Source organism: Haemaphysalis longicornis, unplaced genomic scaffold (assembly GCF_048455015.1).
Source record: "Haemaphysalis longicornis isolate Haplotype H1 unplaced genomic scaffold, Haemaphysalis longicornis Haplotype H1 scaffold_4, whole genome shotgun sequence".
Classification (NCBI taxonomy): Eukaryota; Metazoa; Arthropoda; class Arachnida; order Ixodida; family Ixodidae; genus Haemaphysalis; species Haemaphysalis longicornis.
The window spans coordinates 61,800,575-61,818,706 of record NW_027526361.1 but is presented as its reverse complement, the minus strand read 5'-3'; the positions used below and the strand labels follow the sequence as shown (position 1 = coordinate 61,818,706).

The 18,132-nt window shown below is 47.9% G+C and overlaps 1 protein-coding gene across 1 annotated transcript in view; it reads left to right on the top strand.

Moving 5' to 3' along the window:
* The window catches only part of LOC144178825 (uncharacterized), a 170,067-nt gene that overhangs the window by 143,557 nt on the left and 8,378 nt on the right, over window positions 1-18,132 (top strand). The window contains exon 6 of the mRNA XM_077706954.1: window positions 4,224-4,372. Coding sequence (XP_077563080.1) covers window positions 4,224-4,372 — 149 coding nt within the window. The remainder of the gene's footprint in view (window positions 1-4,223; window positions 4,373-18,132) is intronic.

Genomic DNA, 18,132 nt, shown 5'->3' with positions numbered 1-18,132 from the left:
AAGAAGGACACATGCATACAGGACGCAGTTATATTTTGACTCCACTGATCTTGAAAACAGTGCATATCTACTCAAAATTCATATCCAAGTGATGAGAAGTAGGGTATAGGTGGTATTCATTGACAATTTTAGCTGTCAATTTCTTCGCTTGGCAACGCTGTAAACGTCCACGGACATGGCCGCTGGGCCACGGGCATGGCACAACTTGTGCCACCGCGCCCGCGCGCCGAAAAAAAAAATACCGGCTTCGTCGTCTGGTCCGTTTCAACCCGATTCCCAATGGTGGTGTGAACAGAGATGTTATTAATGACACTCACATAGGACTGGAGTCATTACTTTTGGTTCGGTGATGCAGAGTTTGGAACGTCCAATTGCTTAGCACGGACAAGTACCGCCATCCCGTGGAGCCCGACGTAACGAGTGACGGCGCACTCACACAGTTGCCTGCATGCGTGCCTCGCCAGTAAATACAAGCTATATCTTGAGCTTGAAGTTTTGTTTTGATCCGGAAAATTGCGCCTAATAATAACTAATCTACTTAAGATGCATCTGCAGGTGATGAGACGCATCATCTTGACTCCAAATCGTGTTTTGGATGGCGCGCGACTTTGGTGGTGGCCGTATGACCAACGTTTCGCGCTACAGAACGCCTCGCGCTCCAAAGACACGTGGAGCTCCTCGAGTTCTTGTTAGCAGGCATGAAAAGTAGTTGGAACCCTTGCCGTGTAAGCTCCAGTTAAGACACACTTATGCGCGCGTCTTGTTCGCATTTTATGCGAACGCATATATAAAGGCTGGATTACACACGCGACTGCTGTAAATTCGGGTTTGTTCTGACAGGCTGTTTCACGAAGAGCCATTCTGCCGCCCTGCGGAATGCTGGGATTTGGGTTTATTGCTGTCCCTGTAGAGGGTGCACCGCCACATCACGAGTTTGAATGTGGCGAAGCAAAACTGTGAATAATTTTTTTTTTTTGTAAGGGTTAAGTTTGTTTTCAGGGTATACTGTCCGCAAGCTGACATTGTCGTTAGTGCCGGTTCCTGTACCCACCTTGGTGTAGTTTCATAGGCTACGTAACGTGACGTCATACATGCTGCCAGATGTGCTTTGGATGGAACTGTCCATGTAGAGTTGTCGTTTATCAATACATCTCTTGCCAAAGACGGGCATTTTTTTTTAACTTTCCTTGTAATTTAGAAGAATCAGCAGTTATGCCGGGGCCGCGGTCTACCGCAGGCGTGTGAATATTGTGTGATGGGAGTCTGCCATTTTTAATTGCCTTGCGCCGCCGACTTTCCCGTTCGGCCGACGCTTTGTAGCAGGGGCGCCAAACCGCGATATTGTCGTTTGGGTTACACGGCAGAGAGAGAGGGGGGGGGGGGGAGAAATAAAGAAAGAAAGAGATAGAAAGAGAGAGGGGAAAGGGGAGGGAGGGAGGGAGGGAGGGAGGGAGGGAGGGAGGGAGGGAGGGAGGGAGACGAAAAAAACATAGGTTACACCTAACAAACACTTTTTGTGGTGCTGTTGGTCTCAAATTTCACACAGTTCCGCGCACTAAGCCAAACTCATAGTTTCGCAAAATTAGCATACATTGTCGTATAGCGACCGCAGAGAAACGAATGCGTGCTATATGGGAATGAAGGCAGGTTTTTATAATTTGCCGTCAAAGTTGATAAGGTTTTTATTTCTGTCAACGCAATTACAAGTTACAAGTTACAAGTTACAAATTGCAGGTTACAAGTTAGCACTCTGCTGCACTTCCTCTTGCATGAAATATGACCTAAAATCTCCTCACTGTTTTATTGACAATTTATAATTCTGGTGCGATAGTTGGCTGTCTGGCGCATCACAAAAATAACTTTCCTTGTAAATAATTTGCTGATATCGCGTATAAGGTTTTGCTTTAGCAAGCTTGCGTAGGCCATTTTTCTTTTTTTTTATTAAGCGGGGTATTTTGTTAGGGCGCGTGCTTATAGGCCCTTTTTGTGCTTATATTCGCTTGCGTACCATGGCGTACTCTTCGAAACTGCACTTTCCAGAGATGCTATTGAGCAAACATGGTACCGAAATCGTAACCTGTTCCGTACTGTTAAAGGCGGTCTAATTTTATTTTTGCGGATTTTTGATTTGGAGGTTTGGTCTCAGTCACGTTCAAATCTTTCATTGATTTTTTTTTTTACTGAAGAATTACTTTTTATACGCCAGCGCCGCACCTCACAGTGTGTCGGTAGTCCTACTTCTCTGAAGCTTACTTTTATCCAGTCAGAAACGGCCAAGTCTAGGCGTTTATTTCCTGAATTGTTCTAATCTTCTTCACTGAGCGACCACACATCAGGGTGAAATGCAATTCGGTTCGCCCCCAGGTCGCTTCATTTAAATTTCCCGCTCGTGACACTTCATTTCCTGTTTACGGGTCTCGACTTGGACTTTTGCGGCTCCTCCTCCATTTTCTTGTTCCTTCGCGCACAGTGATTAGATCACAACAGCCAATGATCGGACCACCGTATGCTACGACAAAAATGTCCTATTAGGCACACGTTCAGCTTATCAGCAGGCCAACTTCTCTTCCGGGAATCAGCAGCACCTACCATCTAGTTTGTTGGGCCGAAATATGAATCCAAGTCATCCACTTTATAGACATTATGCTGAGCCTCCGTACCATCTAGAACTCTAGGTTTGTGGCTCTTTATTGGCTTCATACTGGCTTTATTGGCTTCCTTTCTCTGTTCCCGTTTTTCTTTTTTTGTATATTCTCAAACCTGTTATATTTATGTGATAATACTCATGTGGGCTTATATTTATACACGTTTTATTTACCACTGAGGCGAATATTTCATTGTCTCACCTATTAGATATAGATGGTCTTCCATAGCCTCTGACTTCGGCATTTCTCCAGTAATATGTTTTCATTAGTATCTTTCTTTTGCTTGCATGAAAACGTGAAATTCAAAAATTGAAATTCAAATTCTCGATTACATAGCTTAATGTAACATCGATGACTGCAGTTCTGTCCTATTATTAAACGAACAAATTAGTGGCTTTTCGAGGCTGCTGGAATAGCTTTGGAGTGGCGGCTTCATGTTATTTGTATTAAAACTGCGTCTGCTAGTCATCCACGACACGTGCTGCGATAAAATTTCCCGGGAATATGCAGTCGTTCGAGTAATCCACCGTCATACAATTGGTTTCGGTAGTGTTCCAATAAAACACACGTTCCAACCGTTTTCTGGGACCAGACTAGAAGCGCATAATGTTTACCGCTTCACTGTGATCCAAAAGACGTGAAGAAAACTAAGCGTAATAATAGAATTCTCTCAGATTCCAATTGCCGTGTGATTTTTTGTTCTTCTCAGATATAGATTGAGAGCTGCAAAGCATTCTCGGGTAGAGTTGGCCTTGTCGCAAATCATTCTGGTACAATTTGTCCATTAGGGGGTAGTGGCATATAGCTTCGCAGTAAAAAAAGACTTCGTCATAGCATATTCCAAGTCCGGATCGCCTTCTGAGAAGATAAAAAAGAACCAAGAGCAGGTGATGTCGGTCGTCATTCCCCCAATTAAAAATAAGCGAAGAAAAAAAAGGGGGTGGTGGAGTATCTGGATTGGATTGCAAAATTTGATGCCATCGAAAAGTTGTAGCATGATGTTATGCGACTCGATGACAGTAATGACTGCGTAATAAGCATTTAGCTGGAGTTCAAATTGGCGCGAGGCTGTCTGCAGGGACTTGAGAATCGCAGTTTTATTCTATATTGCTATCTGTCTATGCATGTACCGTGCTGCGTCATATTCCTTACTTGCTCTCGAGGTTTCCTCCTCGGTTACACTGATAGCAGCCGGACATATAGCAGCAGGGCGGAATGACTTTTTTAGAATAATTCAGCTCGATTGCTTCCTACAAAGGCGTCCGCGTCTGAGGCATGCGACACCGAATTCACATACCCGCTACTCTTTTCTTCTATGACTTTTCCTTTCGCGCCCTGTCTGTCTGTCTGTCTGTCTGTCTGTCTGTCTGTCTGTCTGTCTGTCTGTCTGTCTGTCTGTCTGTCTGTCTGTCCGTCCGTCCGTCCGTCCGTCCATCTGTCTGTCTGTCTGTCTGTCTGTCTGTCTGTCTGTCTGTCTGTCTGTCTGTCTGTCTGTCTGTCTGTCTGTCTGTCTGTCTGTCTGTGTCCCGATAAGTCGGGCAATGCGCGGCCTCATCTCATTTCCTCGATTGTGTGCAGAAGTGCGACCACGTCGGAAGGCTGCAGACGGATATCGAAGCTGCACCTGAAGGAAGAGACCAAGGGTGATGCCGATGCCGCCCACAATTACACCTGCGTGGCACGGAATCCCCTAGGAACGGCCAGCCGGTCGCTCCTTCTTCGCACTGGTAAATTCCGCTCATTTCTAGGGGGCATTTCGCTATGGGGAAGGATTCTCAATGTGTTTGCTTTTACCAGCATGATTAAATGGTCAAAACAATGACTACTTGCACAGACGTTAGTTTAAGGCTTGAGTCATTAGGGCGTTGTGTTCGTAATGCATACTCGATTAGTACATACGGACAATGGCGCGCACGAGCTGTGGTTTTTCGAACCAAACCCACATTAGGAAAGCTTGCCTGAGGGATTAGTTGTTCAAACATGGTGCAGCCTTCCACTTATCGGTTACAAAAAAGACGAGGCAATTAAAAACGACTGGAAAAGAGCGCAGCGAAAAGAGCGGAGACTGTGGATGATAGACCACAGTCTCCCGTTCCGTCCTATGCTCGTCGTCCTTTTTTTTCCCCCTATTATTAAAGACGGGTCCTGTCGGCAAAAAGTGACCGGCGTCGTTCCATTCACGCAAGAGGACGTGGGGAGAGGAAGACGAAAGGGGGGTGTGATTGATTCAGTGAGAGTAATGCGGTGCAGCGACAGCGTCAGGATGCGCGTGGACAGGGGCGACGACAAGCCGAGGCTTCAGCAGCGGCAGCGGCCGCAGTTCGACTGGTCGCGGAAAAAATGATCCCGGAACAAGTGGTCCGAACTTCTAAATAGGAAAAACGTTTTTGCTATATCTAAACCGCATTTCTTGTGCAACTTAAAGGAGCCATGAAAACAAAATAAAAGTTGGGTTTATTAGAAAGACTGCCTGGTCCCGATAACAATGATACAAATATCATCGCAATCTTCGTACAAATAACGGAGATATTAAAGAAAACGTGTGAAGCCGTGGCGACCCCCTAGCCAATTTCCCGCAACTTTTCTATGACGTCACGGAACCTTGTTTGTGCGATTGGCGGCCGCCTAACTGACGTGTCGCGACGACGCATGACTGGACGTCTGTAATTGGGCCTCTAGTTCCATTTGACCGCATCACTAGAATGCTAACGTGCAGTTAACGCACTGAAAATTATGTTTTATTGTTGGCCCGTATGACGTCATTCGTGCTCATAACACGTCACTGTGGCGCAAAATTTGAAAGTTTTTAAATACTTCTTGCTTTTTTTTCGTTAAAAAAACATCTTTTGTGGCTCTAATGGAGCTGAGTGAGATACTGAATCCTAGTTCTTTCAAATTAAACGAAGTTGTATTTTCTCTTCATGGCTCCTTTAAATAACCTCCCCATGTACAGTTGTTTTTGTTGTTGTGCTTGCAACATTACCACTCCCTTCCGTAACGCCATCCGGGCATTGAAGGTATTGGATTAAGTTAACAAAATGAACAAATGCTCCACCACTACTGCACCTATGCATGAGCGCCTGTATGATGGAAGGAGGAGGGTGGAGTCAGTGTATTTATATTTGTATGTTTGTATTTGTGCGCAATGTATTGTTCTGAATTTACTTGAATTATATGCGGATTGATTGATTGATTGATTGATTGATTGATTGATTGATTGATTGATTGATTGATTGATTGATTGATTGATTGATTGATTGATTGATTGATTGATTGATTGAGTGAGTGAGTGAGTGAGTGAGTGAGTGAGTGAGTGAGTGAGTGAGTGAGTGAGTGAGTGAGTGAGTGATTGATTGATTGATTGATTAAAACGTTTATTGAAATACAGGGTATGGGGAAGGAGGGAGAAAAGAGAATGAGCTGTGGGTGGCCATCCTAGTCCGGTAGGCCGCGTTATATGCTGTATACAATTTTTTTTTATCGCGCGTCTACGTCCTCCCGTGCTTCTTTTGCTCGTCTTCTTTTTTATTATTCCGAGTGCCAGGCAAACCAGTGGCAAACATTTCCATCAAAATTTGCTTGCACCTAGCAGCCCTCGGCCTGTGTTTAAAGTGAGTACAATGAATACAGCTTAAGTTGGCTTACGTGCTATACTCGCAAGGATATAAACATTGAAACAAGGATATATACTCGCAAGCATACAGAACTCACATACGCACGCACCCGTGACTTACGTCTAGTAGTATCGAAGTGCTTGAGCACAAGAAACTGATGGAACTTCTTTCTGAGGCATGCCTCTAAGTATTGTGTAGATCATGAAGCCGCCTGCTTCTCACGTGGCTTCTTTTTTTGTGTGTGAGTTCCTCTCTGTTTCACTCTTTGTATTCTCTGACGAACACTTAAATAAAGCCGAGAGACAGGTGGATATGGGAAAGAAGGAGGGTGGCCGAGTAGAAATGTCGCAAAAATATCTCTCCATACTGGAAGCATTGCAAGGTAAATGACTCACGATTCATGGCCCACGGCTGCGTCGCGGTCTGCATATTCAAACGCACAATGAGCAAAATTCCGCTCTTTCACAAATTATGACGAATAAAATTTCAGGGTTATAATGCTGCATTCTTTAAGGAATACCTCCATAAGCGGCACCCTGTAACGCACAGCATTTGCACAAAAATAGATAATTAGCGTATGTAATGATTTAATAGTTTTAATAGCGTAAATGGAGATAATTTGTTGACTGGAATTTTAAGTCAGAAATACGAAAGAAATAGAAAAAGAACATTCCAAGAACACCAAAAAAATAAAAAAAAAATTCATCGGCAAACATTTGCAACAAACGAAGAATAAACTAAAAAGTCCGGAAAAGAACGGCGGCAACACAAATGCAAATTACCGAGAACGGGCCAACCGTGTTATGCCATGCAAATTATGCATTTGCGCAAAAATGCATAATTTGCGGAAGTAATACATTTATTCGTTACAAAGTGACAATGCAAATCATTGGTAGAATGATATTTTGAAAAACCAAAAATACGAAAAGAAAAAAAAAACAATTTTTAACAAAAATCAAATAATAAAAGAGAGACAGAGCGAATAAATAAGAATATTCGTCTTAAACATCTCAGAAAAGCAGAGCAAAAATAAAGAACCCCACCCCCGCCCCTGGCTGTGCCCTTGATGAACACATTTTTTTTACCTTTATTTATTTACTTAATAATTTGTAGCCTCTTACAACTATGCGTAATAATGTAACTGATGATGATAATGGTTGGTGTTTAATGGCGCAAGGGTAATAAGGTAACTAAAATGAACGAATCGTTTACTGATAGTTTTTGTGAGTGGAGGTGATACTGCACTCCATCAAGATGCAAAAAAAAAAAACTTTACCCGCCGCGGTGGCTCAGTGGCTAAGGCGTTGCGCTGCTCAGCACGAGGTCGCGGGTTCGATTCCTGGTCGCGGTGGCCACTTTTCTGATGGAGGCGAAAAGCAAAAACGCCCGTGTGTGCGAGATTTCGGCGCACGTCAAGGATCCCCAGGTGGTCAAAATTAATCCGGAGCCCTCCACTACGGCGTGCCTCTTCGCCTGCGTTGCGTCGGCGTGTTAAACCCTACAATCAATCACGATGCAAAAAAAAAAAATTAGCCGAGAGCGCACGTGGAGCTTAATGGAATCAGTTTGCCCGAAGAAATGCCCGGGACCATTTGTTCCGGAACAATTTGGTCCACGGCCTTAAGTTCCGGGCCATAAGTTCCGAGTCCATAATTTCAGGAACCATAAGTTCCGGGACCATTTGTTCCTACTTTGGATTTGGGACCATTTGTTCCGGGACCATAAGTTCCGAGACCATTTGTTCCTACTTTGGAGTTGGGACCATTTGTTCTGGGACCATAAGTTCCGGGACCATTTGTTCCTACTTTGGAGTTGGGACCATTTGTTCCGGAACGATAAGTTCCGGGACCATTTGTTCCTACTTTGGAGTTGGGACCATTTGTTCCGGGACCATAAGTTCCGGAGCCATTTGTGCCGGGACCATTGTCCCTAACCCGCAGCGGTGGCTCAGTGGCTAAGGCGTTGCGCTGCTGAGCTCGAGGTCGCGGGCTCGGTTCCCGGCCGCGGCGGCCGCTTTTCTGATCGAGGCGAAAAGCAAAAACCCACGTGTGTACGATATTTCGGCGCACGTTAAAGATAACCAGGTGTTCAAAATTAATCCGGAGCCCTCTGCTACGGCGCGCCTAATCGCCTGCATTGCGTCGGCGCGTTAAACCCTACAATTCATCAATCAATCAATCATTTGTTCCTACACCCCAGTTCTACGTCACCAGAGTAAAAGGAACCGCAACTGCTTGATCACGTTTGTACGGGTCGCTTCGCCGCTTGTGCGCGGTAATGTGTAGCAAAAGTTGGAGTGTGAAGCGAGTGCGGGGCCGATGATGCGGCAAAATAGGGTGGAATGGGAACGACGTAGGCAGAATGACAAGGAGTCTGGAAGCTGAATAACCAAAGAAGTGCCACCGCTAAGCGAGCAAAGGCGACCACTGAGTCAGAGGTAAGAGCCCGAAGCTCGGGAGGTATGGTGCGCGGATCCAGCTCGTAAACGAGGTGCGAGAAACGCCGAGTTGCGGGCTTCTGAAGCCGGGGAAAAGCGCGCCGGGTGGGCAACACAAAACACCCAGCATGCATGGACCGGAAGCAACATCTATGTTCTCTATCTGGCATCCGCTGCTCTCAAGTGTTTCATAGTGGTCAGCGCGAACGGAAACAACACACAAAGAAGAGAATAGACGACACAGGCGCTACATTTGCTACCTTGTCACAGTTCATTACTAGTTCAAAGGGCTCTTTTACATGTGTTAACCTCGACGCAGCGCCTGTGTCATCTATTCTCTTCTTTGTGTGTTGTTTTCGTTCGCGCTGACCACCATGAATGCTATTCAACTCGCCCAATTTGCTGCCTTGTTCAAGTGTTTCCATGCCCGCTTTCCCCTGAATTGCTGGGAAAAACTCGTGCGAGTTTATTCGGCTAGGAAAAGAGCCGTCTTTGAGCCCTGACGGCTCGGTATACATTATTCAGGCTATCAGATAAACAGTTCATGCCATGAGGCAGCTGGATGGGCCTAAATTCCTACAAGGGTTTACGAGATGGATCTGAATAAGCTCAGCAGACATGCTTGGGTAAAGTTCTAAATTTCGTCATTCCCTTGCACTTCAGACAAAGATTCAGACTTCAGACACCTGCTGCTTTCAAGTACGTTTAACATTTCACGCGCCCTTTGTAATTCCATGTTTTTTGGTAAAGCTGGCGCCGTGCTCACATACTGGTACGCTTTCTCGAGCAAGCCTTTCAGGCTGCGGCCAACAATCCTGTCTGTGCTACTAAAACGGAAACTGAGCCACCCAGAGAAAACAGAAAGCAGTCACTCTTGCTCCTAACAAGTGCCAGGGCACGCATTTGCGAGAGCCTCGATCCGGCGAACTCGAGGCGACAGAGGATGCAGCGCAAAACGCGCCGCGTGATTTTCGGCACAAAGTAAACACGAGAACGCCGCGACAGAGGTGCGACGGAGAGGGGGCGCGGTTTCAACGCTATCTTCACGGCTCAGGCCGCCGCCTACAGCAACTCTGCAAGCAACGCAGCCGAGAGCGGTCCTCCGACAGCGACTCGCATACGCACTGAGACACAAACGAGCAATCCGCCCACCCCCTGTGAAGAGTGGAGCACTAAGTGCTCGCGCAGACTATGTTCCAATGCGCGCGTAAACATTCCCGCGCACCCGCTCGTCAGTCCTTTGACCGCTTTTTCCTCTCGCGAGTGCCGACGTTACTGCTTACGTTGTACGCCCGCTTGTATCAGCGCACACTCGAGTAGTGCAAGGCTACGCAGTTTAGAGTTGTCGCGTTCGGAGAAGAAACAAACAACAGTCATTGCTCGCCCCCTGAAATGAGGGACGGTTTCTAGGCGCACGAGAGCCTACATTCCCCACCGCTGCTCTGATGTTCTTTTGAACTGGCTCTTGGCACGTCACTGCTCGCCCTCAATTTCGTCTTTCTCCGTCCACCGCTCTCCTCTTCTCTTTTTCGTTGTCCTGGTAGACTTCTGTTGGGAACTATGGGCGCAGGTATACACCTGCGTGCTCCGTCGCTGTCTCGAAGAAAAAAGTACGATATAGTCTAAGTTGAATGCAGGGGCATTGCAGAAAACGGTCACGCTAAAATGCCGTGCCGCCGGGGACTGCTTGCAGAGATGAGCTACTCGCCTTCGAGATATTTGAAGAGTTTCGAAGGTACTTCTCGAAGAGCTGATAGGTACCAATCTGCTTTTTTTTCCTATGTTTATTTAAAAAATAAAACAAGCAAACAAAGAATAGGAAACTGCCTTGTAAGCGCGCTGGTATTCGCGGAGAAAGTGAATCGACGCACCGGACGAAACTGATACTGCTCCACGCGATATAAAAAAGTGATATAAAAAGGAAAGGAAAAATAGCTAAAAATTGCAAAATCTGAGAACGAGTGCACTGGAGAATCAGCGAACGTACGTGCATGAAATCAATGGCGGATAACGTTACTCGCTTCGTATACATGGCACTGAGTGCCATAACGTTTTAGGACATGACGAAAGCGAGCGACGGATAGGATCGAAACGTTATTTCACATTTTTGTTGAAGAAGGTATGGAACGAGGGGAACTTTTAGTGATCAGCCTACAGATAGATTTTGAAAGCGAGTTTTCGATTATAAGACCCAGCAGCTTTGAGACACACAAAAAGCAACTAAGGCGCTGAGCTGTATAGATTCCCAGGTGGTGCTCTGCGCTCGCGGAAGGCTACACGGCTATTTTGAGGGACCATAGCACACTCATGTCTGATGTTCCTAAACTTGCAAATATCTTTAGTATTCAGAGGCAGACAATGTTCGCATCCGTTGGTAATGCTTCAGGGAGAATCACGCACGTGCATGCCGCGGAAGCGACTCGAAGCAGAGAGAGAGAGAGAGAGAGAGAGAGAGAGAGAGAGAGAGAGAGAGAGAGAGAGAGAGAGAGAGAGAGAGAGAGAGAGAGAGAGAGAGAGAGGCTTTATTTTGAAACCTGTGTCCAAAAGAGTGCTCAGCTTCTAGTCTGGGTTACAGGGACTCGTCTGTAGGCCTGGCGTGTTTTTAATGTGGTTCACAAGCGTGGTCCAATAGAGCTCTTCAAGCTCCCTAGGGGGTGTGACCCATGCCTCCCAGCAAGGAGGGCGCTTTGTAGTAAAAATTGGTGGCAGGGAATATCTCAGGGTGCTTTGTATGTTTGGGCACGTCCAGAGAGTGTGTTCATTGTTGGGGTATTGGTCGCAGTGTGAGCATTTTGGTGTGCCTGGAAGCCCGTCTATATAGTATTGTATGTGTTGTGTTGGTAGCGTGCTGATTTGTTCTCGTCGAATGAGGACAGCGTCAGGGCGGGCGAATTTTCTGGGGTAGGTTTCTAATCACTGATCAGAAACCTGCCCAGGGTGTTTCTCTGATCTCTAACGTCCCGTCAGTACTTTCTTCGAGTGTGGTGCATTTCTCGGCGGCGCTCTTTTTGGTAATAGAAGCGAGGCCAGGGTGTTGGGGTGCCCGAATCATAAAGAGCAGCTCGGGCGAAGGCATGGGCCCTCTCATTCTCCTTTACACGTGCGTGTCCAGGGACCCAGACCACAGTAGTATGAAGCACAGATCATAGTAGATCACAGATGAGAGTAGATCACAGATCACAGTAGATCACAAGATCAAAGTAGTATGAATTTGGGCAGTGCTCTTCGCTTCCACTATGTCTCTATGAATGCGGAGTATGGTGTCTTGGGCAGAGATGCTGGCGTGTGATGCTGGCGAGTGTGTAGCGCATGCGGGGTGCATGTGATTCTCTCGTAGATTGCGAATTGCAGATTTGCTGTCTGTGGTGATTACTAGCCTTGTTTGATCTTGCTGCGCTTCTATGGCGTTGACCATAGCCTGAAGCTCCAGAGATATCGATGATGGTGCCAGACGTACTTGGATATACTGTAGAGAGGACGAGGCTATGAAAAGCTGTCGTTCCCCCGATTTTGGTGTCTTTGTTGTACGCAGCATCGGTGTAAATGACCATAGTTCCTGGGGAGAATCTCTTCCTGTTGTAGTGGTTTTTCCTGTCAACGCGGTGACTTGCCTGGTCTGGATCAATATTTTTGGGTATGGGCTTCAAGGTTATATTGGCCGGGCATAACCATGGTGGCGGCTCTAGCGGAATGTGCTGGAGCTGCGAGATGTTATGGCCTAGATCAAGGAGGATGAGCCGACCTTGAGGCGACGTTTGTAGTCTTTGGGTTTGGGTGAGGTGGTGCGTGTCAATCTTCTCACTAAGTGTATTCAGCGCGCCTGTGGCATATGAGAGGTCATTTCGGGTGAATTGTCAGATAGTAGTAAGGAAGGCTGTACATGATCCGGGAGATAAGGAGAGCTTCCACCACTTTACGACCTTCATGTTCATTTAAACCATAATTGCTGCGGGACACCCAATTTATCATGTGGAGGATCTCGTTCGCTTTAGTAATGATGGTTTTCAGCCAGGTTGTACCTGTGGCGTCCTGATCTATGCGAAAGCCGCGGATCCCTGTGGAGTGTTTTCGAGGAATTTCTTTGCCGTTTAGGTGTAGCCTGACGAGTCCTCGGATATCGTTTGCGTGAGCCTTGCGGGAGTTGATAACAACCGTGTACTCTGTCTTTTCAAGAGAGCACACCAGTTCAATAGATGTCGTGTATTGAGGGATGGGGTCCATGCCTCGCTGCAGCGTCTCTTCTTGAGTGCCAGGAGAACCCGTGCGACACCAAAGGGTAATGTCATCGGCATAGATGGCATGTTTTAGTCACGGGATAGCATTCAGAAGGGGTGGAAGATCGCCCATGGCCAGGTTAAACAGAGTTGGAGAAAGTATGGCTCCTTGGGGCACTCCTGCTGTGTTTGCGGGCATTACTGGTGTGGTCTTCTACTTTGACTTGGACGAGCCGGCTAGTGAGGAAATCTCTAAGATATTGGATAGTTCTGGGTTCTAATTTGTTGTGTTTTGCTTTTTTGAGTATTGTCTCGTGAGCGAAGGTGTCAAAAGCTTTCTTTATATCGATCCCGACAATGGTACAAGTTTGGGCAGTGCTCTTCGCTTCCACTATGTCTCTATGAATGCGGAGTATGGTGTCTTGGGCAGAGACATGTTGGCGAAAACTGGTCATCGTATAGAAAAAGGCCTGGTTTTGCTCTACAGCCCATTCAATACGAGCCTGAACCATCTTTTCCATGAGTTTCCCTATACAGGAGGTAAGAGAAATAGGGCGTAAATTCTTGATGTCATCAGGTAATTTACCGTGTTTTGAGATAGCAACTACGTGTGCAGTTTTCCATGCCATAGGAATTTGGCCACTTTCCCAGACTTGATTTATGTAACCTAGGAGGGCTTCTAAGTGGTTGTATGGTAGGTTCTTCAGCATTTTATACGTCATTTGGTGTGGTCCGGGAGCTGTATTTCATCGGATGCTTTGTAGGGCATTTTGCAGTTCATAGCACTTGTTATTAGACAACATGTAAGGATGTGGGGGGAAATGATTCAGTAGAAGATCAGCTAGGTCATTGCTAGTCATTTTTGTGCGGAGCTTGAGCTTTTGAATGCTGTCGCTTGTTTCTTATTGCCTAGTATGCTGTTCAGGATGCGCCACACTTTGCTGCTTGTATGGAGGTGGCCATTCCCACTATCGCACAATCGCACCCATTTGTCATTAATGAGCTGTTGCGAATATTTCTGCATTTCGTCGGAGAGTTCCTGAAGCTGTCGGCGTAGTTTCTTGTTGTGCTTGTTTCTGTGCACTTTTGTCTCAGGCTAAGCCTCCGGTCTCATACAGTCAAACCCGGCTATAACGAACCCGGATAGAGCGAATTATGCTATATATCGAACAAAAATAATTCAGTTACGGAAATACATGGGAAACATATTCCTTATAACGAAGTTCACATCCGATATATCGAACTCTGGGCGCCTAGAATGGCCGCCGAAATGCATGATCTCGGAGCGGCGATTGAGATGGGGATTGGCCGCGACCACGGAGCAAGAGCCGCGACTGAGACATTGCGCCTCGCACGGAGCGATATGACGCCCAATGCTTTCCGTTACTGCTTCCGATGCGCGGGACTCGCGACAAAACCCGCCCAGTCAGTGAGTGCGGACCAAGACAGCAGCATCGGTGAACTGTGGGAAAAGCTCGCCAACGTTCCCGATGATATCGCCAATGAAACCCGTCCGACGCTTATAATGAAGAGCTTTCGGCAGTTGATGTGCTCCGCCAATGCTTCTTAGATTTTTGAGGACACGGACTCGAACTGGTGCAAACAATGTTTCGTGTAGAGAATGCAATTCTAGTTGAAGCCGCCAAAACGCCAGTGAAAACAAAAATCACCGCTTTTTTTTAACAACGTTGGCAGTTAAGGCGGAAAGTAGCTTTGATACTTGCAATAAATGGATTATTTTGGTCTGGTAATGGCTACTGTACTGTGTTCGTTTCTGCATACGCGGATGGCGGAGTTGGGGAGGGTGCGGGGTGCTCACGCGGATTGCGAACTCGTAACAATAAGCTCGTTATAGGCGGGTCTGGCTATATCGAACTATTGGATATATCGAACTAATCGCGGTGCATATTGCAGTTCGCTATAAACGGGTTTGACTGTAGTGCGAGGAGATGATTGTCAACCGACGGCTGTTCTCGCGTAGTGGTGAGCTCTGTGGTGTGCTTGCGGCTTGGTGGATATGTTTGCTCCATTCCTCTTGGTTGACTGCATGGTGGCTCCGATTCCTGAATCAGAGTTCGGACCTTGTCCCAAGCCGTAAGGGCGATGGTGCTTATTTGGAATTTGGTTCGTTAGCTGCATTATTTTGGCCGTAAGGGCGCTAACTCAATAGCAACGATGTGATGGTCGCTGGCCAGGTTCTCCTGGGTGTTTTACCACTGTTCATACTTGGGTTGATTGGTCCATGCAATGTCTAGCGTCGTATTTCTTTCAACGCTATTTCCAATACGGGTGGATTGCAAGATATAGTTAATTAGTGTCAGTTTTGCTTGTGTGGTGACTTCTTGTAGTTTGCGGCCTCGTGGACTTGAGTGCGTATAGCCCCACGCTGTGTGGCGGCTATTAAAATCTCCAGCGACGACCAGCAGGCTATGTTTGTGGTCGCGTGCCACTCTTTTGACCCAATCTACCGATCCTATGTTCCTGGTTGGTTTCCAATATGTATGGATTACTGTCATGGGTGCCATCGTACTCGTTGGTGGCATTGTACGGCCACCGTTTCTTGTGTGTCGGTGTTTCATTCAGAGGTGTCGATCTGGATGGCTGGGATGCTGTTGTGGACCAAAGTTAGGGTGAGTACAGGAGTTGTGCTCTGTTGGATGCGACGTCTGGTGTAAGGGATGCTGGGACTGCTGAAGGTGGTGTCGTCCGTGATGGTATGACATACATAAACTTCTTGGATGAGGGTATCAAGCTGTTGACCGGCATTTTGTATGTGACATCTGAAGGCAGCCTTTTTGTGTTTTAAGCTTCGGCAATTCCATTGCCAAATTAGTGTTGTGTTCTCTCTACCTCACAATATGCATAACCCTAGCATTGCACAAGGCAGGCACTCATGCACACTGCGAGGAACCCCCGTGGGTTCGAGCTGGTTGAGCACGCTCACGATACTGAAACGCCGTCGCGAACACCGCCTCTGTTGGGCAGGTGGAGAAGGGGCGACAAAGGAAAATGCCCAGGGTGCGGAGGGAAGACGTTTATTTTACATCAACGTCCCAATTACATAATTTACAGTACAGGCACGTACTTCTCTTTAGGTGATAGGGGCGATGGGGCGCCACGCGCAAGTGTGCGCGCGTCGTCGGCGCAGAGGCAGTGGGCTCTTCGGTCAGGGCAAAATCCGGGGCGCGGCGCAACTGTTGTGCGCGCGCATCGCCGTGCTGGTCAGATCGGCTCGCAGCAGCAAGGAAGACGCGGCCCATTCGCTCACAGGCGCGTACCGCACGGCGTGTTCGTCGAGTGGTAGGTACGGCCTTACTATATGCAAGCGTAGGGACTACAGTAACAGAGGCACGGGCCGGCAGCCGGGAGGGCTGGTGGGCTTTCGCCGGCGCAACAGAGTTGCAGCCGGCTGGTAAACAAAGCGTCACATACCTTCGGCCAACGCCTTCGGCGTCCTCGAACTCGTCTTCCCGAACGGACCCCGCGCAGGGCGCGCATTCACGTCCCGGCGAGAGGGGGGTTCGGGAATCGTTCAAACGGACCAATGAGGTGAGCTTAGCTCCACTACCAGGGCGGACCACTTGCTGCGCGACAGTGTTTTATCGCCGCAACGGTCGCTGCAGCCTTCACCTCACGCAAGAGTTTGAGAAGACGGCTCGGCTCTACACAGTGGCGCCGAGACGAGCCGGTATTTCGAGGAGAGAGGGGAAAAGCGCCGCGCAATGGCACAAACCCAGCGGGCGCGCAATAGCTCGGGCGCCAGGATCCCCACAGTGTGTTCCGAGATTGTTGAGAATTATGGGTCATATAAGTCAGTGTCGTTGGTCTCCGGTGTGATTGAGCTTTGGACAAGTACCTTAGTTGCTGGTGGCATTTCATCTGGAGACAGGCGTTTGTTGGTCAGGCTAGCGAGTAGTTGTTCCATGTGGCTCATCTGAGCCGTTAACGCAACGATGGTAGACTGTAAATTGTCTATTTGGGCCTGATAGTGAGTCCAGAGATTTTCGATTTCTTGTTGCTGTTGTTGTATTATGTCCTGGAGATTAACATGTGGGAAAGTGGTTGGTGCGAGATTTGTTGCTGGGATAGTCGCTCCCGCAGGTGGTTGTGTTGTTGCTGTAGTCATTGGATTCATTTCGGACCCGCCGCGGTGGCTCAGTGGCTAAGGCGTTGCGCTGCTGAGCACGAGGTCGCGGGTTCGATTCCCGGCCGCGGCGGTCGCTTTTCTGATGGAGGCGAAAAGCAAAAACGCCCGTGTGTACGAGATTTCGGCACACGATAAAAATCCCCAGGTGGTCAAAATTAATCCGGAGCCCTCCACTACGGCGCGCCTCATCGCCTGCGTTGCGTCGGCGCGTTAAACCCTACAATCAATCAATCAATCAATTCATTTCGGTTTGCGTAATAATTTCCCTGTATGATGGCGTGTGGGAATGGTGTATGAGATGGGCTGGGAGGCGTGGGTCCTTTACCCTGGTTGAACTGTCGCCTTTGGCCTTCGAAGCGAGGCGGCGCCTCTTCGCTGGAGTTGACCGAGTCACAAATTCCTCTCGCTTCTTGTTGGGAGTCTTCAGGCGCTGTTGGAGCGGTGTGGAGTGCTCCTTGCTGCGGCCTCTGCTTGAAGGCCGGCGTGCCGATTGGGAGCGATCTTGGCTGGTGGATTTCCGGAGTGCGCTGAACCGGTTTTGCAACTGTAGGTAGTTGGCGTCGTCCAATGGGGGTGGCGGTGGGTCTTTGTTTGGCCGTTGGCGAAGGCGGGCAGCTCGTTGTTGACGAGCCTGCACGCCTTCAGCGGGGTCTTCATTCGCTGGAAGGCGTGACGGGCATTTGGGGTCGGTGGGTGCATGATGCCCGTCACAGTTGATACAGTGGGGAACACACTTGTGCGGTTCTTCGTCTTCAAGGTCGATAGCGAGGGGGGTGCTGCATACATTGCAGTAGCGGTGCGTGTGTTTCTGAGGACACACTTTGGTCTTGTGGCCGATTTCCAAGAAGCTAAGGCATAGTGTTCTGCGCGGCCGGAAAGGATGGACACGAGTCACCACCCTGTGGACTGTGATGTGGCGGAGGGAAGGTACACACCTCCGAAGGTGATCACTGCGCTGTTGCTTTGTCCCTTCATGCGGGCGTGAAGTATTTTTCGGTGTCCTTTCGTACAATTCGTACCATGTTATTACAGCGTAAACTGTTATTGAGAGGCCCAGGCGAGATCTGCGCCGAAA